General features: G+C 40.0%; 2 protein-coding genes across 2 annotated transcripts; both read right to left on the bottom strand.

Annotated features, from left to right (window-relative positions):
- Positions 1-305: 305 nt before the first annotated feature.
- LOC308292505 (uncharacterized protein) lies at positions 306-5,889 on the bottom strand. The gene is made up of 6 exons (XM_080734850.1): positions 5,838-5,889; positions 4,604-4,929; positions 4,023-4,259; positions 3,353-3,468; positions 1,739-1,882; positions 306-1,341 (listed from the first exon to the last, which is right to left on the bottom strand). The coding sequence occupies exons 2-6, from the start codon at positions 4,899-4,901 to the stop codon at positions 730-732; spliced, it is 1,407 nt and encodes a 468-aa protein (XP_080590976.1). The 5' UTR covers positions 4,902-4,929; positions 5,838-5,889; the 3' UTR covers positions 306-729.
- Positions 5,890-11,280: 5,391 nt separating this feature from the next.
- ndufv1 (NADH:ubiquinone oxidoreductase core subunit V1) lies at positions 11,281-20,200 on the bottom strand. Its single transcript, XM_080735043.1, has 11 exons — positions 20,122-20,200; positions 18,818-18,943; positions 18,351-18,433; positions 17,407-17,577; positions 15,624-15,807; positions 14,654-14,843; positions 13,953-14,165; positions 13,519-13,685; positions 13,330-13,411; positions 12,124-12,269; positions 11,281-11,585 (listed from the first exon to the last, which is right to left on the bottom strand). The coding sequence occupies exons 2-11, from the start codon at positions 18,938-18,940 to the stop codon at positions 11,508-11,510; spliced, it is 1,437 nt and encodes a 478-aa protein (XP_080591169.1). The 5' UTR covers positions 18,941-18,943; positions 20,122-20,200; the 3' UTR covers positions 11,281-11,507.
- Between the last annotated feature and the right edge of the window lie 3,683 nt (positions 20,201-23,883).

Raw genomic sequence — 23,883 nt, 5'->3', positions numbered from 1 at the left:
GACCAATTTTTATGGATCACGACTAGAGTCAAATCTTCTTTTCAAAAATATTTCAAAAGATTTTGTTTATTTATTTTCTCAAAATAATTGTATACATTTAAAACAGACAAACAAATCCAAGAAATTCCATAAATAAACAGACAATTTTGACAAGTTTATGATGAATTCAACCAGTTTAATTTTAAATGCAACATTTTTCTATAACCATTTTTGAAAGGAAATAGTTTCCAGATTATACACTTATCAGTGATTTATTTTTGATATATAGTAAGTGTTATGACCACCTACTAAAAAATGTACAGTTTAATGCAAAACACTCCCACACTTGAGGGTACATTAAATAGCAGTTCTATACTCTGCATAATAATGCACATAATAATAATAATATGAAAAGTCAATTATTCAAAGGAGCTTAGATGTAATATGGAATGCAAACAAAAAGCCCTAAAGCGCTCAAGATTTTGCAAATCATATTAATAATAAATACACCAATATTGTTCTGTAACCAAAATAATGATCCAGTCAGGTGAGCTGCATAATTCAAAATCCCTCACTCCCTGCATGAAATCCCATCTATACCAACACATTACAGTGATTAATACTTGACTTGAAGAAGTTCTTGAAAAAGTATATATTTTTAAATCTTCCTTGGTCTTCTGGTAAGCATGTACTGCAGTGTGTTTGCTCTGATGGACAAAACTCTTTCCACGGGTGGGGCAGTGGTGTCACTCAAAGCTGTTGATCCATGCACAGGGGAGCCTTGTGAGGGTGAGGGGGAGGCCCATGTCTCTCCTTCCTATGGTCCCGGAGGGCTGCAACGGATGGGAACACGTCATCACAATCATCCTCGGGACATGGGATCTCGAGCTCTTCTTGCTTCTGCTGCTCCTCAGAAGGGAGTTCACATTGCCTTTCTCTATTTGCCCCCAGCCCAGCTGCTTCTTTAGGTTCCTTGGTTTTGTTCGTAGTTGGGCGGCCACGTTTTTTTTTGTGCGGGGGAATGATGTGCTTTTCGCCAGCCATGTCAATCTTAGTGGGCCGTCCACGTTTTCTGTGTGGGGGGGTGAGGTGATGGGTCTCGTCGCCAGCAAAGGACTTCTTAGGGGGGCGGCCACGTTTTTGGCGAGGGACACAACAGGCCTTGTCGTTCTCCTGATGCTGCAAAAGTCCTTTCTTCGTAAGGAAACTCTTGTTGCATTTGCAGCAACGGTAGTCCTTGCCTTCTTGTAGGTGCACTGTGGCGCGGTGTTTGCGACGCCCAATAATACTGCGGAATCCCATGTTACAGTCTTGGCAGACATACTGCCTCTTTGTGCATTCCAGTCGCCGGTGTGGCATCACCTTTAGATGACAGAAAGACACAAACATATGATGGAGTGAACCAGAGAGGGTGATTGTCAGTATCACTATCTATTTTTTAGGATACTCTCAATCTCAAAGAAAGCCTTTCATCTTTCATTTCAGAATCCAGGTGTGCTATAACAAAATGCATTTTATGATTGTGGTATCAAATATGTCTACATTTTGTGTAATTTAAATGTCAAATGTAAATAATTGGATTCAGATATTGAATAGAATTTATTTTTCAAACATACAAAAATGTGTACAAATTTGAACTAACTATTCAATGGTGTACAAAATACATTTTTAGATCAACACTAAAATTATTTTTCCTCAGTCTCTAATCATGCAATTAATCAAAGCTAATTGGCTTTGTGTGGCAGTGTTTTGCTCTCACCTCGGCAAAGGTCTGGAAGGTTGCATGGCAGTAGTTACAGCGAAATGGTTTATCTTCTGCACGGTGAGAGGCCGAGTGCTTGGACAGCTTGTCAGATGTTGAAAACGTCTTGTCACACGCATAGCATGTGAACACTGTATCAGTCTGTAGAATGGAAAAGAAAGGAAAGGGGAAAAATTGCTTTAAATAAGGAAACTGAACTCTTGCAACAAAGTATAAATTAGGCTTAAGCTTAAGCATCATATCACTCCTATCCTAATGATTTTGTAAGTTTTCTTGCATTTCTTTTCTTAAGTTCTGACTGGTATTTTGTAAGCAAGTAAGACTTGTGCTGAGGAGGTGCTGCCCACGGTTGATATAAATGTTAAGGAGGAGGAGGCCGCACAGCTCGCAGCCACAATGCAAAAACATTTATTTAAAAGATACAGAAAACCAGCATTTGGATAGGATAGTCTCCCTCAGGGGTCTGACCCTTTAAGGGATGGTGTTTTTTACTGGTGTTTCAGTCCGAGTGTGGGGAAAGGGTGCGTTCGGAAATGCGCACCGGACTGCGCGGGCGTTTATCGTGGGCTTGCCCAGGCCTTCGGCCTGGGCATAAATATAACGATTGCATTCACCACGGCTTCGTAACTCGCGCGGCGCTCCGCCGGCCGCGCGGCCCTGGCCCGCTCTTCGCGGCCACTCGCGCCTGCGGCGCTCGGGGGCGAAGAGCAGGACCAAGGTCCGCTGGCCTTCGCGCCGCTTGCAATGTCGTGGACAATAAAACGAGCGCACCCTTTCATACACTCTGACTGAATCACCAGTAAAAAACACTCTCTCGGCGAAGAGCAGGACCAAGGTCCGCTGGCCTTCGCGCCGCTTGCAATGTCGTGGACAATAAAACGAGCGCACCCTTTCATACACTCTGACTGAATCACCAGTAAAAAACACTCTCTCGACCCTTTAAGCCTGAGGAAGACTGCATCGTGGCCACGAGCTAACAGACTTAACAAAATAAACAACAGGAAAAGAAAAGCAGGAATCACTAAACTTGTGAAAAGGACAATGCTCTCAAACTACAATGTCCTTGTCCATTTTATATAAGAGGGTTGAAACTTGGCCAAGACATTTCTACTTTATTTCTTCTTTCTTCTTGGACTTATTCACATAGTGATCTTATCTGATTGAAATAGTTAACTAGCCCAAACAGAATGGCCACACTTCCTGATGGGGATAGGGTATGTGCTTCACTGTAGGTCGCATTTATATAAAAACCTGCAGCTCCTGTGTGTGTGTGTGCATGAGTCACGCCTCATGTCACGCTCCATGGTTTATAACGCCAAACATATATGATGTCAGATGTCAGTCATTTCCATATTTGGGGAAATTTGGACACATTTTGTCCAACTTAAACAACCAACCAGGTCTGTGCATTTCCTTTGGTCAATGTTGATCCCATGCCAAAGCACCAGCGCTCGCCCAGCAGTCTGCTGTCACCCAGGCGGATGCGTGCATGCGCCCATGTGCACGCACCCATGTGCATGCAACCTAAGGGCGAGGAGCGACCTCGCCCTATGGGCTTTTCACCAGCCATGTCGCCCTATCGCCCTATCTTACTGGTTATATTTTCTGCACCTTTTGTAGAAACAGCTTGTACTCTTCTCTGTGGCTCTTTTTCATGTGTCTCACTTTCGCCTTGGCACAACTGAAGGTGATGAAACACTGGAAGCACTGCAGACTATCTTGTGAATCTGTGAATAAAATAACACACACAAATATGTTGCAGCTGATGGTAACTAATAGACATTCTCACCAGTGTTGTATTGGTGATTTAATGTTTCTGCTTTAATGTTAATGCCACTGGTGTGACATTACAGCTTTTGTAAAAGTTGTTGAGGTGTGAACATAAGGGTTGTTTTACATCGATTCATGTGCGTGTACATGCTCCTACTCAGAAATATTTGGGACGGCGTGTACCCGCGTGACACGACCAATACAACACGTATTCTCACACTAGACAACATAAGCATTCAAAAATGGGTCCAGGTCCACGTTTATTTCCTGTTGATGTTTGTGATATGCAGCAGACAGGAAATAAATGTGGACCAAAGTTGTTCCTTGGCAATGTAATACCACTGACACGGTTAAGGACAGGGAACTAATGCTGGACTAATGTATTTGCATTTCACAACATTTAACTTGCCCCCTGGATTGTTTCAAGTCATTTCTGTTCAAAAGCAGGAGGTGTAATCCTGAAAGAAAAAGGTATTATCTACTATGTACATGTTGCTAGGTGAGTACTTACAGGTCTGCTGAGCTGGAGTCATAGAATTTGACGTAACTTTATGTACTGGCTTCACCGGCTCAGACATAACGTTATCTTTTGGCGTCTTCGGGTCCGTCATATCATTATATTCTGGTGTCAAAGGCTCCTGATGTAGCAGCTCGTACTCTAGCTTGTGGTTCTTTTTCATGTGTCTCTCCCACGCCTTGTGGTTACTGAAGATGATGAAACACTGGAAGCACTGCAGACTATGTGGATCTGTGAACAAAAATAATACACGCACATACAGCTTATTACAACTAATAGACATTTTCACACTAGACATCATAGACATTCTTAATGGGTCCACGTTTATTTCCGGTTGCAATGTTTGTGATATCAGTAGATATAACAGGAAATAACCAAAGTTGTTCCTTACAATCGCTAGCAATGAAATTCCACTGACAGGGTCAAGGAAAAGGTTAACTGGATACATTAACATTTCACATTGTTTAACTCGCCCCAATATTGTTTCATGTACAATCTGCTAGGATATATTTCACATCGTTTAACTCGCCCCTATATTGTTTTATGGACAATCTGCTAGGTGAGTGCGTGCTTACTTGTCTGATGAACAGGCTCCAACTTAACATCATAACCAGGCATCACCGGGTCCGGATTAACTTTATATTCGGGTGTCTCCGGGTCTGTCGTAACATTATATTCTGGCGTGACAGGCTCCGACATAACGTCATATCCTGGCACCAGAGGCTCCAATTTAACGTTATATTCTGCCATCACAAGCTCTGATTTTACGTCAAATAACGTTACTGGCGCAGTCTCTGGTGAGGTTGACATCTGTGGGTGGACATCACTCCCAACAACAACTTGCTCTATCTCCAACAGTTCCATGCTGGTCATATCAGGGATGGCTCAACAGAGAAGAGAGCTGCAATTTAAGAAAACAATGCAGGCTATGAGCAAATAATTATGGGTTTCTTCTGCTAATAAGGTAATGTCTACTGTCCAGAAATGATGTGCAGAAGAAAAGCCTGTGTATCTGGCGGACACTGTCAGCTTCACACAATCCACTGTTGCTAATCTATGCATAATACAGTATATTCACTATATGCCCCCATATTACTGGTGATTATAGATTGATACTTATGTTAAGCCTATATTTTAAATATATTATTGCATGATACTTAATGCCCATATTTTAAATATACTATTACATTATACATGTATAGCATAGCGCCATAACCTTAAATGTTAATATTTGGTTCATACATTATTATGCTATTACCGTCAGTCATGCAAGCCAGGCTAAAGTGTTTATTTGTAATTATGGTTGTACTTTTTAGTCTTTCTCTTATCCCTCCCTGTATATGTTTCATGCATGCCTGCGTTGCTGCTATGATAACCGTGGGATCAACACATCTATATTGTCGTCCCGCGGGCCGCGTAGGAAAATTAGGCTAGTAAAGGCTAACCTATTACATAATCATATAGTTCGATATTTTTAATTAATTGATGCCAACAACAAATTACAGTATATGTAAACGTAAATGTGTAACTGCTTCAATTAATCATTGTGTGTACTGTTACATTAACATATGGCTAACAGTTAGCTCCATATTAAAAAAAATCCACAGTCCACAAAGAAGTGGATCTGGCCCATGATGAGCTGCCGTTGGGTTCTGCAGTTGCAAAAAAACAAAACAAACAGCACACATTCTGCTGCGTGGTGCTCATTTTCAGGTATCAGTGTTATAAATCACCACGCATTTTGAGCTACAACTCACATGCATTAATGTAAATCCATTCCAAAACACATCTTCTGTAAGCTTTGCTTACCATTCGAGGCATCCATCCACTGTGTGAAGTATGAAGCCGCTGTCGACGTTTCACCCATGTCACGTGACCCAGGAAAGATTGGGTGCATTCGTTTATGTGTCTATGAGCACCCGGGCGGGAGGGCGACTACAAACCATTGAGTGACGTCTAGGTCTCTAGACCAGTGTTTCTCAAACTTTCAAACTTTAAAATGTCAAGGATCAATCAAGGTATTTTCGTAACTCTGAAAGTGTAGCCCTATATTGGAACTTGTACACTGGCAGAGTTACAGGATTGTATGGGTCAATTGGAACCCACAGGGTCACTGGAATCCACTTTGGGACCAGACTACAGACCTACTGCACAAACAGAGCTGCTTTTTTAAACTTATTTTAAATCTGAGGCTACTATTTTTGTATACTATTTAAAATAATTTTGAGAAAAAATGCTGCTGCTATTTGTCCCAAACTAAGCCACTGCAAAAGATTGCTGATATTAGTTTCCAAAGGCTTTATATCAGGGATCAGCAACCTTTTTGAAATGAAGTGCCATGTTTTTATTTTCTAGAAAGTCAATGTGCAATGTCACATTCATTTTAAGGACACCCAATCAAAGTTCAGACATATTTTGATTGTCAGGACATGTTATAATGATCATTAGACTCATCAGGAAAATAACCCACATATCTCCCAAACCTCACTCACTCCCAGTCCCCAGTAAAGTTCAGAATTTTAATGAATGTAGAATTATGTTGAGGATGTAATTTGCTGCAAATTTTGTCCATTTTCTCTCTCACATTCTGCCAGTGATCACCCTCCCCTGTGCCAATGCTGGCACCCGTGCCTAAGGTTGCTTTATAACCCTTTTTCAACTGTTTTTATAATGACACTTGCTTTGGCAATGAAAATGTAGTAGACTGTTTTCTCATGCAAATAAAGCTCCTTTGAATTCAATTGATCCACATCCTTTAAAACTTAAATTAGCCAGCATATCCATATTTGATAAGATTTGTATCCACAGGTAGGTTTGTTTGAATCAATTGTATCAAACCTTTAACTCTTTCTCAGCCCCCTTAAATCTGGCTCTAAGTCTCTACTGCCGGATTTTTCACTCATTTTGGGGGACGATTACGCATCGTCTGTAGAGTGTATTGCACACCACACCCATATGACTGGAAAGGCCTGCTCGCGCTCTTTCCGATACATCAAACTAGAAAATCTGTATCTTGTTCTATAGTCTAGTAAATGGCAACTTTATAAAGATTGTTTTGCTATCAAAACAGCCTTTTTGCATAGACATTTTGAGATAAACGACTTTTTAGTATAATAAATAGAATATCTATTCATTCTACTGTGAATATACCAACTTCCATATACGTATGGAAAGATCAATTCGCCCTCTTTACAAATCCGCCAAGTAGTAAGTTGCTATCATTTTCTATTGTTTAGAAATAGGGCTGTTTGTAGGCGATGTAATCACCAAAACAGCTTTCTGAATACATGTTTTCGAAAGGATGCTATCAAACATAACTCTTTTCAGCCTTCTATTTTTGGCTTCAATGATGCATCAGGCAGTATGTTTTCAAACAAATGGGTAAACAAATACGTGTTTTACAGACTTTTCAAGTATAAAGGCACATTTCAGCTCAATCCCTCAAGTTATGTGGACAATAGACCTATAAGGGCTCTGGTCCATACTGATAGCAGTGGATGCAGGCACGCCTGTCATCCACACGGCGGCGCTGTCTATCTCAGAATGCAGTCTGATGCATGTCTCTTACATCAATAAACACACGAGCACGCAACGTGCATGTGTTTACGTTGTGTCACTGTCTCTCTCTCTCTCTCTCTCTCTCTCTCTCTCTCTCTCTCTCTCTCTCCCCCCCCCCCCCCCTCTGCAACGTGCAACATGCATGTGCACGCGAACATGGGCATGCGCACGCACACGTGCACTCTTACTGTTTTCTTTTTTGTTTTTCTTTACATATCTACTGCATAGTACTGTGTTCTATTTGTCTGTCATTCAATGTTATATGAGATATATGGTTTACTATGGAAATAAGCCTAGTATTTTCATGGATCTCCTTTTAGTAGACCTTGTACCAGTGAATGAAACTGTACCTTTTCCTATGCAAACTTCTAATAAAGTCTTCAATCAATCAATCAATCAATCAATCAATCAATCAATCAATCAATCAATCAATCAATCAATCTCTCTCTCCCCAACTTTCTCAGAGAGAGAGAGAGAGAGAAATTAGAGCAAGAGAGAGAGAGCAGTGTAACAGAGCGAGTGGGTCGAGAGACATAGAGAGTCTGCTACACACTCTCTCTCCCTTTTTTTTCCGCGAGAGGTAGAGAGACATATAGACACGGTGAGAGATTGCCGTCCATCCAGCAAGTCCTCAGTAGTATAGTAAAGCACTAAACTAAACCCCCCCCACCATACACATGGCTGCTGCTACGTGAATGCCGTCCATCCAGCAATCCCAGGCCTGGGGAGGACGGTCATGTACCAAATCACCATGGTAACACAAGGTAACACAAGCTGATTGGCCACACAATGGTAACCATGGTGATTTTAGTCATTCCAGGGCCCAGGACGGCTGAATCCAAGCGTCAGTGATACATATGCTCCTAATCTTGTAAAGACATTCCAGCGTCAACCTTAGCTTTTTCTGAACTGACGCCGCTGAGCTAAACGCCCTGCTCGATCGGCGGTGGTCCGCGGACCACGGCCGATCGAGCAGGGCGTTTAGCTCAGCGAAAAAAAAAGGTATGGCAAAAAAAAGGTATGGCAAAAAAAAAAAAAAAAAAGCTGTCTTTCACGCGCGCGAGGCCCGGCGTGCAAGACACCAGTCATGTTGCCATACCTTTCCAACAGGCACGATTACAGTACATTTTATTATATTCCCCCTGTAGCCAAGGTATGTGAGCTGCCATAGCTTGCCATACCCAATTGACGCCTCTCTTTTAGCTTGGCTTGTGAGACCTGGCTCACACTACCAACAACAACACTGGATCTTACTTTTACTACTGTCTGTTACTACTACAAACTATGGATGGACTATACAAAAGGTAAATATAATTATGATGTGTTTTTCTGTGATCTGAGACAGTTTGTTGTGTTTGGGCTGGTGATTTGAGACTTTACTGTGATGATCACCTCAAACAATGTCAGCTGTTGGGGAAAAAAAAGAGAGAGAGAGAGAGAGAGAGAGTGGTCGAGAGACATAGAGACACGGGGAGTGAAAGATTGCTTACTGAGAGAGAGAGAGGGAAATTAGAGCAAGAGAGAGAGAGAGGTGTAGCAGAGCAAGTGGTCGAGAGACATAGAGACACGGGGAGTGAAAGACCGCTTACTAAGAAAGAGAGAGAGGGAAATTAGAGCAAGAGAGAGAGAGAGGTGTGGCAGAGCGAGTGGTCGAGAGACATAGAGAGTCTGCTACACTCTCTCTCTCGTCCTGGGCCCTGGAATGACTAAAATCACCATGGTTACCATTGTGTGGCCAATCAGCTTGTGTTACCTTGTGTTACCATGGTGATTTGGTACATGACCGTCCTCCCCAGGCCTGGGATTGCTGGATGTACGGCATTCACGGCAAGGATCAGCCATGTGTTTGGGGGGGGGGGTTTAGTTTAGTGCTTTAGTATACTACTGAGGACTATACTTCTACAGCCGTTACAAAAAGTTTTACTGGATCGTCATGGTTCTTACTTTTACTACTGTCTGTTACTACTACAAACTATGGATGGACTATACAAAAGGTAAATATAATTATGATGTGTTTTTCTGTGATCTGAGACAGTTTGTTGTGTTTGGGCTGGTGATTTGAGAAAAAAAAAAATACTAGCTCTTTCTCTTTTTTCCTCTCCTCAAACACACACACACACACACACACACACACACACACACACACACACACACACACACACACACACACACACACACACACACACACACACACACACACACACACACACACACACACACAGTGTCTCTCAGTGTCTCTCTCTCTCTCTCTCTCTCTCTTTTTATCAATCAGCCATCTCAATTGCTCTCACTCGGCTAGAATGCCAAGACGGTTCCCACAGCTCTTGTGTCTGGTGATTGTTGTGGTAATGTGATGTGATTTTCTCTGATCTGAGACAGCTGGTTTGTGTTTGGGCTGGTGATTTGAGGCTTTCCTTTGATGTGGTTCACTCCAAACAATGTCAGAAGTTGGGGAAGGCTTTGAAGTTTCAAAAAAAAAAAAAAAAAAAAAGTGCGTAAAAGTGCGTGTCGGCTGGGAGGCTCTTGCGCAAAATTGCGTAATAGTGCGTTCAGGCTGAGAAAGAGTTAAGACAAAAAATTGATTATAATAAATTTACCCTCATTGATTCACTCTCAGAACACAAAAAAAGAAACAAAAAAAAAATCAATCCAACAACACGGAACAAAACATAGAAAGGACATAGGCCTATTAGGCAAAGACTCTTCCACCATCTCAACCGCAGAAAATAAAAGAAAATAAGAAATCAGAAACAGGAAGTGTTATGTAGGCCTAAAGTGAACCAGAAAAGAACAAGAAGTTCAAAGAATTTTAACTTAAAAGTTAAAAGCACTTTTGCTGCCTGGCCCTCATAGCTGAAAAATAAAGCATTATGTAAATTGAAAGAGAGGAAAACTCTTTAATAATATGCTTCCTGTAATCCCAACATTACTTGCCTCAATCTGGACAGCTACCCTGGTTGGTGAGTCCATGGGTGAAACCAGGAGAGACAGCAGTTTAAATCAGCCAGCAGGACAGGAGCCCATCCAGACCAGCACAGATACCTTTTGCATTCATGGACTGTCACTAGACTAGATAGAAGACGACTGCAGGTGCTATGAATATTGCCCGGTATAAACTAAGAAGAAGATATTAAAGTAGCCTAATCGACAGATGATGCCGGGGCTGGAGTGTGACACTCACCAAAAGTTACAATTCAAATGTCTAGAATAGAAAGACAACCTCCTTTCTCAAGCTAAACAAATTATAAAACAAAGTGTTTTATTCTAGGTTACACACAGCTGCAGATAGATAACTACTTCCTACTTCTCCTTGCATTCCAAGCCACTTATCTATATTGATAACACAATTAACAATGAATGCCATACAAAATGTATACTTTCACCCAAGTATCTCATAACCTAAATTAGGCTTTTGCCGATTAATCTACACATTTTCACTACAATATCGCCCTCTTCTGGTGAACTTGTAGGCTCCAAGCTCAACCTACTGATGGGGAAAATATAAATGTATTTGATAAGGTACAATTTATTTATCTGTTCAGTTATACAATGTTGGTTTTTATAGACAATAGTTTTTTGAAACAAACCAATAAAATATATCAAATAAATCCCAAAGGGAACATTCCAACCTTTTTAAACCATAATTTGAAATGATTTTCAACAAAATGAAGCAAATGCCAGTAGCTCAATATGTAGGGTCGTTTTAATAATCATTTTTGTGCATTAATACAATGTATGTACAACAGTTGAAATCTAAACCTAATGTAAGGTTCATAGAACTTTGTGAGTTCAGACAAGGCAGAGACAGGAGCACAAAACGTCACGATGAGGTGTCACACAAAGCTTCTTGTTTTAAATAATTGATGGGGTATAAGGTCATGAGGCTTAAGAACAAGGCCAGGGGGTGGCGAATGAAGACAGTTAAGCCCGAGCTTGTTGTTTCTGCTGAAATTCAGCAATTCGGCTTTCCATCACAGGTCTGAAATGCCTGATCAATCCCTGGAGAGGATAAAAAAAGAGAGTGAAATTCCAAGCTTAAAATAATTATTTATTTATTTATCCATTGCCTTTTGATTTAGTGTCATCTTTTAAATTGTATTTCCCCTATGCCAGGGTGTGGATGTGCTTGTTTAAATGTCTGTACAAAGTTGGTATTTTTGGTATTAGTTTTATTGCATTTACATTTTTTATGAAACGATCTCCACCTGCAGTAAAAAAATAAATACAATCGGATCTGTTTTCCAACAAGTAAGCGTGATAAAAGAAATGAAAAAAAAAAAAAAGATCTCTGTCTGCTCTCATGTAAAAAGAAAAAAAAAGAAAAGAAAACGCCCATGTCTCCGTTTGCCGTTTTCAGGAGCGCCTACGGTGTGAAAATGCTAACAAAAATAGCTCATATTGTTGGAACGGTTCGTTTAACACACACTGCGACCACCCCCAAAAGGTAAGAAAAATGAAATATAGCTGGCAGGGCCAGAATATTTGAATTGTTTGCTTCAGTAAAACTAGTGTCCATGGAAACTGTGCCTGTACTTACTTGCACGGGCCATGCAGCACCATCACCCAGGGCACAGATCGTGTGGCCTTCGATCTGCTTACTGATCTCCCAGATCATGTCGATCTCTGACGGCCGTGCATCGCCACGCACAAAACGCCACATCATGTTGTTCATCCAGTCCACTCCTGTAAACCATGAACATAAGAAAGAGACATTTTGAGATTTGTCAGGGTCCCCCATTAATCTGTCGGTATTACACCATCCAGCGTCATCACAGGATTAAGACACTGCGCCACCTCAGCATTCCTCCACTCCTCATCCACTGTATTCACAACTTGGAGTAATAGATCACAAACAGTTAAAGTAGGTTTATCATTCTCATCAAGTTATTCCCAACACAGGTGCCCCTCAGAGTTGTGTCCTCAGTCCCTTCCTCTACACATTATACACAAACAACTGTATTATTTAGCCCTTCACCCACCAACATCACATACTTTAAATACTTTGATGACCATTCTCAGAGTGCTTCATGACAATAAGTCTTCTTAGGTTTGATCAACACATTACATCTATCTATTACATCAGACTTCCCACACCCACACTTGCTTATATTAACAATAAGGCATTACACGCTTTCAATACCGTAACTTTCAATAACAAATTACACTGATCCTCCTCTGTATCGCTACTTCGACCTCATGCCATCGGGGCGAAGATACAAGGTTCATTTTAGGTTCGTTTTAGCAGGAGGCGAACATTTTGAATATAGCCGATCTACAAGCTCACAAGTTGTCACAACGTTCAAAAATAGTTGCAAGGACTGTAGACAGTCACACAGCACTGCTTTACAGACAGTTACTCAAACTGAATAATTGTGTTTATAAATGCCTCCTCATTGACCTCATATCACTTTATTAAAGAAAAACACATTATTTGATAACTTTTCATTGTGCCCCTGCGGTCGCCACTTGCCATTATGGCGTTTTTTACTTGTGACATGTTGTTTTGTGTTATATGGATGGTTATGTGTTTATGAACAGACTTGTGAAGACAAAATATTCCTTCGAACAATAAAGATTATTATTATTATAATTATTAGGATACCAGACATCATGATAACCTGCCATCAAAATTTGGTAAAATCAAGACTATATATTTGTATAGCAGTAATGCAGCAACTAAACAGGGATGAATATAAAACCAAATCTAAAATACCGTTGAGGAAATAGCACAATGACTCCTTACCCTCCCTGCAGGGTGTGCACTGTCCACAGCTCTCATGTTTGTAGAACATAATCAGGCGTGCAATAGCTTTGATAACGTCCGTCTGCAATGACAAAGCGGTTTCTCATCACAATGCTGTAAATATGTCCCAATTGGATGGAGTAGGTAAAAATGTTTAATAGATGTACATTAAACAGGTGACAAACTCACTGATTTGTCCATGACAATGAGAGCAGCTGTGCCCAGTCCGGTCTGGGCTTGTACGAGGCCATCAAAGTCCATCAGCACGTCTTCACACACACTCTTGGGAATCATGGGTGTGGAAGATCCACCAGGGATTACACACAGCAGGTTGTCCCAGCCACCACGCACTCCACCTTTAACAGACATTAACATACAGTACATTATAACCTAAGGTAAACAAACACAATTACATTTGCTATTCAACTGGTGTTTAGTTTGTTATAGAGGAGGTGGGTGCTGCCATTCTTTTATTACATGTCCAGTAGCTGTTGTCAACCATGTTTTGGTACGTAAAATCTATTATAGTATTTTCAAAAACATATGGACACTGAGAAATGTACATTTAAAGCATTTTTGAAACTGGTTATCAATCTCAGCCATTGTCTCAACATTTTATGTACCGCAATGCCTCTCGATGAGGTCTTTCAAAGGGACAGACATCTCCTCCTCCACTGTGCAGGGGTGGTTAACGTGGCCAGAGATGTTGAAGAGTTTGGTGCCCGAGTTCCTTTCTCTGCCAAAGCCCAGGAACCATGTGCCTCCGCGACGACAAATGGTTGGTGCCACGGCTACGGTTTCCACATTGGCAACAGTTGTTGGGCAACCAAAAACACCTTTAATACAGAAAGACAGCAGGGGTTATTAGATATACTGTAGGCACAAAGATTGAAGTGGCAATAGTGATTGTAATGTATTTCAAAGACTTTCTCTCCTGTTTGAGTTAATACAAGTGGTTTTCTAAATGTGAGGTGAAAAGGACAGCTGGAAACAACGGCTGTGATGTTTCTATAATATAATATCGAAAACAAATCCAACATACAAATTACAAACAATGGAACCAGGAGCAGTTATTATTTTCATTCCAATTCCAATTCCACTGTCCTACCGACCACTCTTTCATCTGTAACTTGGGTCAACAGTGCATGTATACATCTAAATTCATCAGTGGCAAGACTTAATGCAGCATAGCAAACTTCTACTTGAATTATCAGTTGAACCCGACTTATTGTCAGTTCATGATGAAGAGCCCTTGGTGGAACAACCACCGCTTATTCAAGCATTGAGGAAGTTGAACAATCCAAACCACCTCCCATGAACTCACCCACGTCAGCAGGAAATGGGGGCTTCAGACGGGGCTTCCCCTGCTTTCCCTCCAAGGACTCGATGAGAGCCGTCTCCTCTCCACAGATGTAGGCTCCGGCACCGCGCACCACAAATACGTCAAAGTCATAGCCAGAGCCGCACGCATTCCTGCCAATCAGGCCAGCAGCATAGCACTCGTTGATAGCAATCTAAAGAAAAGAAGGGCAAAAGGTTTTAAAAAATGATATACAGTAGGGCTACAGTATAACTGTGATAAAATGTTAACTTGAAAGTCCAAACTTTCAAATCCAGAGTTAGGACCGATCTCAGCGTATCCTCACAAGCTCCTCTCCTTTGTATCAATATTCCAAAACATATTTTTTGACAAATACTGGTTTTCAATTATTTTTTTTACATGTTTGGACTTCCACTGCCTTTGCCATTTCATTATAGCAAGATAAACCCCCAACTTAACTATATGGATTATGGAAAGCTAAGTCAGAAAAGAAAATACGTCACACACTAAGAAAGTCAACTCAGTTTACAAGACATTTGGGAACAGGAAGGTAAAAATCTCAGTCTATGAAACTCAGTTGGCATCTTGCATTTATTTTCTCCTCTTGACTACATATTTATCCAGAAGTCCGTACCTCAGTAGACACGTAGGGTATAATGTAAACCTTCTACTTCTATCTCCATAGTTAATGTTTCTTACATAAATTAATTCCCTATTCAATACTTCATCGTATGAAATGTTTTACTTTCAATTATAATGGCACGCCCCAAATTAGGGACACCAGTTTGAAAGTGGTTAAGTCTGTATGTGGGTTTTGTAAATACATTATTTAACCAATGAAAATAATTAACTTTTAAGAGCTTGGGTTAGGGTTAGGGTTAGGGTCTTGGATCCACTGTAACACAGGTTATTTTTTCCTTGTACCATTTTGATTTGACAAGGATTCTGCCCGACAGCAACAAACATTTCTTACTTGCAGGTTGGATGACTCGTTGTAGAACTCTCCTCTGATGTAGATGTAGGCAGCACGCGCCCCCATGGCCCTGCCGGCTACGAGACAGCCCTCCACCAACTTGTGAGGGTCGTTACGCATAATCTCTCTGTCCTTACAGGTGCCAGGCTCTCCCTCGTCGGCATTCACCACCAAATACTTAGGCCTGAACAAGGAATGGAAATAAATCACTACAGGCATTCACTGCCATTAATTTCCATCCCTAGCTGTATTTAGACATTAAAGGAAATGACTAAAACATTGCCGATGCCGTGTTATAACTGCACAATTAATAACAGAATACTCTTCAAATTCTTTACTTGAATACCACCTTCTAATACTGGCTTGTTTGTCCTACCAGGATGTTAACTGCATTCACATTGTGTTAGGGGGTCGGCAAGGAAGTTTGTCGATCTTCTTTTAAGCCAGTAGATGGTGGGCCAGAACATAATCAATGGCTCATTTAAGAAGTAGAACTTGCAAAAGAAGGCCTACAGTATACACTAGCTTGCTATAAAGGCAATAAAGATTTGTGTGATATAACTGCTACTGATAGAACTGTGATGTAATGAAAATGTGCAGGTGCAGACCAAAATACACTAGATCCTTGAAAGTTGTGGGAAAAGGTTATCCCATCCGGTCGCTCTACTGGCCTTCTCTATCCCTGAGCCACTGCCGACCCATGCATATCTATTGGTGTGGGAGGAAACCCAGTTAACCCACCCAATCACCTACTAACTGGAACTGAGACAAACAAGAGCTCTCTCAAAGTTCAAGGTCTCTCTTTAGATGTGGAAAGAAAGACTGATTTCTTTTATATTAAGGCATGATGACAGCTCACTCTGCTTGCAGATGTGCTGCACCCCACCCCCCAGGACCCAGTAAGCACAAAGCCAGCCAAACACTCAACCTGCTAGCTACTAAAAGAAAGTCATCCAAGAATCCTCCAAAATTCTGAAAAGTAAAGTTGACAACAGAGAGAGAATATAAAGAATGGAAAGAGAACTATATTCTACCCGGTTTCAACACAGCAAAGCCATTGTGACTTATCTGACCACAGCCTATCTATTGATTGCATTGATTGTATGAGGAGTTCAGCACCACAGTGCACCCTGCTGACAATGTGTTATTGTCTGTGCCTGTCATAACTATAAATGCATCGTATGTGTCTAGTATTGTACATTTCTAGATTAAAATGTAGATCCCTATAATACAGGGGTCTCAAACTGGTGGCCCGGGGGCCATTTGCGGCCCGCGAGACGATATTTTGTGGCCCCCACCTTAATATGAAAGTTTAATGTTAGTGCGGCCCGCAAGTTTTATATGAACCTCAAAACAGTTAATAATACAGTACAGTTAACAGTACTACAGTACATGTTCCATAAGTTAAACACAACTTGTTTACACCAGGGTCCTTGTTCATCTTATTTTGTGTTAAAAAATAAAAAAGACATTTGAGAAGACTGATGGGATAGATACAGTAGTTGTTAGACTGGTATGAAACTACAGTATAATAATAAAACAAATTAGTGCACATGCACTAATTTGTTTTATTAGTGCATGTGCACGCGCACATGCACGCGCTGCACACACGTGCCGTGCATGTGCGCTGAGGCTGCGGCCCAGCCAGACTCTGCCTCCAGCGGCCCCAAGGTAAATTGAGTTTGAGACCCCTGCTATAATATATGGGCATGTTACGTTTGCAACGCCCACCCACCACCATAATTGCACAACAGAATCCTGGTGTGTTTATTTCATGGCTGACCTGCCATCACTGGGCTTGTTCATGAAACTCCACTTCATGCCAGTAGGAAAACCAGCTCCGCCTCTGCCACGGAGGCCAGACGTCTTGATCTCGTTGAGAATCCAGTCTACCCCCTTTAACATGATCTCCTTAGTCTTGTACCAGTCTCCTCGTTGCATTGCTCCCTTCAGCCTGAAACAAACGAGAGGGGATGAGAGTAGGGCTGTCATGACATTTTACATGGCGATGAATTGTCACTCAAATAATTGCGATTAACGATTTAATTGTGTTTTTGTCGTTGACAATTACATTTCTGTTTGGCTTGTAGGCTTTGAAGTTGCAAATGGTAGATATGACACATAACCTAACTATACAAAGAAATTACTGACATATTTGACAACTTTATACTTGAAAAAGAACCTTGATAGTGGAAATAGCCGATCTACAAGCTCACAACGCGTTGCGATGCGACGCGTTGTGAGCTTGTAGATCTGCTATTTCCACTACTTTTTGACTTTTTTTTAATATATGAAAATTTTTCATCATGGAAACGATTATGACGATTATGAAAAAAAATTACAATTATGTCAAATAATTGCGATTAGACGATTATGTAATAATTGTGACAGCCCTAGATGAGAGGGGAGCATCATGTGTCTTAGCCAGTTAACATGCGACAGACTGCGACAGACCAAGACGGAAAGTCACAGATTCAAATGTGAGACTTAATGTACCTCTCTAGAACGGTGAGAGCTTGGAATGTTTACTATATGCAATGAGTGTAATACAATAATCTACAATATAACAGATATAGGAAGACCCTTGTATAGTCATTTTAATATAAGTTGATTTTCATCAGGTGTTCCAAATATTGAGGCTTTACTCTTTTTTTCCTGTGCTTCATCAAATACGGACATTACACTTTAGATTAAAAACACCTCATGAAAATGCATCAGTTTTGTTACCTCCAGTCATGACGACCATAAAGGTTTGTGAAAATCCTGTCCTGGTCTGCCAGAGGACCATATGTTGTCTTCTTCGGTGCATCCTTCAGAAAACAGAGAAAATTTGCAGACACGTCAGATTTAGATCCTTCATAATGTGGATGTATGAAAACAGATGCCCCTGACCATGACATAATTACAGGTGGCTATTTTAATCATGTAAAAAAAGGTTAACATTTAAAAAAAAAATAGCAGATCTACAACTCAGTGATCTTTTGGATCAACTATTTTCAGTGCATGACATTGGCATGCAACCTAGAATAAATCTCTTAAAAAATTGAAATAACTGTGTTATGACATCTTACAAACAAATAAATTGTTGTGGGATGGTGGGGTGGTCCTTGAGGAAGTATGCTTGTGGCCCAGGTTCAAGGCTCAAAAAAGGTTGAGAACCACTGGGTTATTACATGTTCAGTCATGACATGTACCTGAGCTGCTGTGCTGTTGAATCTTGTGATTGCGGTCACCCCGCCTTGACTGACAGCAGCTGGGACGCGGACCACCGCGCTCACAACTGCCCGAGACGCGCGCGCCCGAGTTAAGGACAGCATCCTCTACAAATAGACAAAGGACATACAATGAAAACTGTTACCACAGATTTGATTAAAGATGTGGTTTAAGTAGCAATATTGTATCTTAATAGGAGTCTTTATTTTTAAAAGGCCCAAAGACAATCATTCTGTCTGTCCCCACCCACTCGAGCAATGTCACCAACATACAGTAGCCTTGGATCAAGAAAGACTATCATAGATCATGTGTAATTCATCAAGTTTTATCGACTCGATAGTGTGTTTGTTTCCCCTATCCTGTACATATAGTGTTTTTATAACTGCGATGACTTTTGAATGTTTTCTTTGCTTGTTATTATTTTGTTATGTCCATGAATTGAAAACAAAGGACTTCCGATGTAAACAAGAGTGGAAAAGGACTTATTTGGGATGTTCCTTTTAGGCAGGGTGTTTAACTGTACTTGTACTGTACTACATTTTTTTATTGTATTGACTATACTTGTACTGTTCTCTATTTTTGTCTAATCAAATATTCAATCAATCAAAAAAAATCGACTCGATAGTTTTATCAACTCAATAAAACTCTATGCTTGTCTTGACATCTATGATAGTCTTGATCCAAGGATAACACCAAGACACCAACACAAAATATAAGAACGACTGCAACCTCAGTCCTCAACTGACAAGTGCAGCAACCACATATAATGTAGGCTACAATATAATAACAAACATTATGCTGGATATTTTAAAGTAACTATTGCCTGTGCAAAGCATTCTTTTGTGTGACTTGAGAGGATAATAACCTCGGGAGTAAACAGAAATAAGCTTTAAAGTAACCTACGTTACATTATGTATGTCATCTCAGCAGCTGTTATGTCAGAGAGGACAATGACTTTAACAGCAAAGCTCGCTATTGACTTGAGCATGTTGTGTTGTATTATCACATATCACAATATACTAGCATGAAAAGCAAATTACACTTTTTAAACTGGCACGTCTGGGAACGTAGCCACACAGATTAACTGCACAACAACACAGTCCGACTCCGATATGACCTCCATGCTCACAAAATGCTAACTTCGCTAGTTAGCGGTTAACACAAGAGCAGCGGCTTCGATCACATTATAATGTAAGCATGCGTGACATTTCTACTGGCTCTAAACCACCCAGTTCATAGAGTTGCTTTTTAAAACCCACGATACTGAATGAATGTTTTGATTTACCTTAGATCAGCTCTGCCTTCTCTCCTCGATATGTCCCGATTCCCGAGCGAACAGTTACCAAACTGAGAACGGAAACAGTTGACAGGACTGTTCTGCCCGACCCGGATACAAACAATCGTCAACAAACCTCGTCACTTACAAAATACCTTTATGAGGTAATAAAAAAAAATATGAAAATAATTATATAATTCATCTATCCATTAAATACAGTGGTGGAAAAAGTACTCCGATTTTTTTACTTTACGTGTGTGTGTGTGTGTGTGTGTGTGTGTGTGTGTGTGTGTGTGTGTGTGTGTGTGTGTGTGTGTGTGTGTGTGTACTTTACTTTACTTTATTTGTTTATTTAGACGGGACAATGCATATTAATGAACACTACATGAATGCAATGTAAATAAGCCGGAATTAGCAAGAATGCTAAATTTCATCCGTAGTCCCCACATGAAGACAAAACTATACCAACAAACAGTAACCCTACATTAGGAGAGGGCGCCTAAGAACATACATACAAATACTATTTTTCCTGAACCAAGAAAAAAACAACAACAAAACAACACATATTACTAACAGTACCCTACATTAAAAAAGGATAGTTAAAAATATACGTACATGGCATGAGCTGTACTCTTAGAACTATACATGGTCACAGGTTTGATTGTCAACTAACCATTTTTTTAGATTGAACTTGAAGGATGGAAATGACAAACAGTCTCTTATTGTTAGAGGTAGGTCATTCCAGATTGAACATCCCTGCACTGAAAGGGTGTTTTTTCCAAAAGCGGTTACCCGGTACGGTACTTCGCAATCCCCTCTAGTGATTGCTCTAGTATTGAGTCCTCTATCAGGCTTCCTTTTTATGAATTCCTTTAGGGGAGGTGGGCATAGACCATTTAGGGTCTTATATATGATACTGACCTGTTTAAAAACCTAAAAATTAGCGAAACTCAAAAAACGGTACCTCTGAAGAATATTACAATGGTGATATGAGTGGGGTTTCCTATCGAATACCTTAAGCGCACTCTTATATAGCTGTTCAATGGGTTTGAGAGTCGTTATACCTGCGCAAGACCAGTTTGTGAAACAGTACTCAATGTGTGATAGGATCATGCATTGGAGATACGATTTAGCAGCACTAACTGCCAAAAAAGGTCTGATTTGTTTAAAGTTCTGAAGGTTGAACTTGATTGTGTTTGTAACCTTTTTTACATGTTTTTTAAAGGTTAGGGTTGAGTCTAACATGACCCCGAGGTACTTGAACTCTGACACAAGTTCAAGTTCCTCTCCACCCAGAAACACATTTGATGATTCCATCACAACTGGTCTTTTGGAAAAAGCCATGCAGACCGTCTTTTTTGCATTCAGGAGCAGGCATGAGTCTGTAAGCCAGTCCTGAACGCTGGTCAGAACAGAAGTTAAAACCGTTGACACCTCTGCATAGCTCTTTCCATGAGTCAGTATAACAGCATCATCTGCGTACATCTGAATATGTACATCTTTACATACATCAGGTAGATCGTTTATAAACAGAGAAAACAGAATTGGTCCTACTATTGATCCCTGGGGGACACCAACCGAGCAAGTGTGATAAGGAGACTTGATGCCATTTATACTAACACACTGTTCTCTATTTGATACACCCAAAAAACTGATTCAACCCCCCTATAAATGTGACACATATAAATTATGTTTGCTTTATTTAATTACTTCACTTCAAGGCATAAGCATATAGGTACATTAATTGATATAACTCAAATATTATTAATAGTGCCAGATGTGATACATTTACATTATGTTGGCTTTATTTAAATGTATTTAATTATAATATATGCAAATGTATTGAATTGATGTAACTGAACAAATATTAATCGTGCTTACCTTAAATATATACATTTACAATATATGCATTTTTATTAAATTGTTCCAACTCAAATGTAATTAATAGTGCTTATACAAAATCTATTCATTTAACATTATGCATTTATATTACATTCATGTAACTCAAATCTTAGTAATGGAATTTAAAAACACATTGAAAATGAGTTCCAATGAAAACTCCCAGAGTCCCATAAACCACGCCTCTCACCAATTTTATTGAGTAGTTTTTAAGGCTGAAATCATTCTGAGAATATTGTTTGAATCCAACTCAATTTTATTAAGTACATTTTACAGATCTGAGAAGTGACTCCAGTCTCCAGCCCTTTCCCTTGATTGGTCAAATAAGTTGGTCACATGTTATGCAAAGCATGCTGGGAACAGCATTTTTCTAGGTTTTCAGGGAAATGTTTAAGCTTTCGGGAGCTAAAAATGCTAAATGTATCATATCAATGTGTCTGCCTTGGCAAGATGACTGTCATATGTCAGAATTTGATTTGTCAGTATTTGAGCCTTAACCCTAACCCTAACTGCTAGGCTGCTAGTTTAAGCTTGAGCTCCCTCCCCATGCTAGGCTAAAAGAGAAGAACTCATGGTAACTTTGAGGTTATTGCGTTGGTTTTCTCTTAAATGTTCTGATTATTCAATAATCACTGCTATTGCATATATCCATTATGCATCTGTATGTTGATATTGTAAAACTTGAAACAAATCATCCAGAAGAAAACCTGAAACCGAACTCTTCTTATGTAAATGTAAAAGTATTTTATTTATCTTAGCTTAATTCCATAAAAATGAGTTGAACCAACACATTTACGTTAACATTTGTTTGAGTTGGACAAACGTAAATTAATTAAGTTCATATAATTAACTTGGCTTAAGTTAATGAAAATGAGTTGGACTAATTGAACAACATGCATTGCATTGAATGTAGATTTGACTTGGGACTACATATATCCCATATATAAATTTACTCATATAAAATGGGTGGAAAAGTTTCACACATTTAAAATGTGTTCAACTGAGAGATTATTTTTTTGGGTGTAGGTATGATGTAAACCATTTGATGGCCTCTGGGGACAAGTTGAAATGTGTTAGTTTGGACAAGAGGACCTGATGGCTGACAGAGTCAAATGCTTTCTTGAAATCCAAAAATACTGCCATTGCGCATGGGGCTTTGTTCAAAGCACACTTTAACTTTTCAATGAATAAGCAATTTGCTGACTCAGTGGAGTGGAAGGCTCGAAACCCAAACTGCATAGGATGCAGAGGGGTGTAGCCTTTGTCTAGATGTTTAACAATAGACTTTACAATCCACTTTTCAGCCACTTTTGATATAACAGGTAAGATGCTTATGGGTCTATAGTTTGATATGTCCGTTTTTGAGCCAGATTTGAATATAGGTGTTATAACAGCAGCTTTCCACTGAGTTGGGACAGTGCATTTTCTTATGGACAGATTTACCAGATGTGTGATTGGTGCCACCAGAGAGTCAATATTTGTTTTAAGAAAGTTTGTGTCAAGCCCATGTGCATCTTTAGCTTTGGATGCTTTTAGTGATCTGACAATGTTTGTCACCTCGTTTTCTGTGACTTCCTCCAAATTAAAAATGGGGAGATCATTTTGAACAGGGCGTGGAACAAACTTAGAGGGTCTGAACAATTGTGTGATTTCATACACAGAGTTTAGAAAAAACAGCATTAGGTTGCTAGCAAGCGTGTGGGGATCTTTCACCAGGACATTATCTATTTTAAGTTCTAAGTTGTTATTATCCTGCTTATAGTATTTCCCTGTCAGTTTATTTATGTATTCCCAAACTTTTTTCCCATTTCCTCTGGCACTCTCTATGATGGAGATATAAAATCCAGCTTTAGCCTTCCTTAAGAAATTTGT

The sequence above is a fragment of the Nannobrachium achirus genome, assembly GCF_963921795.1.
Source record: "Nannobrachium achirus genome assembly, chromosome: 10".
In the NCBI taxonomy this organism is placed as follows: Eukaryota; Metazoa; Chordata; class Actinopteri; order Myctophiformes; family Myctophidae; genus Nannobrachium; species Nannobrachium achirus.
This window is presented reverse-complemented; position numbering and strand designations above follow the sequence as displayed.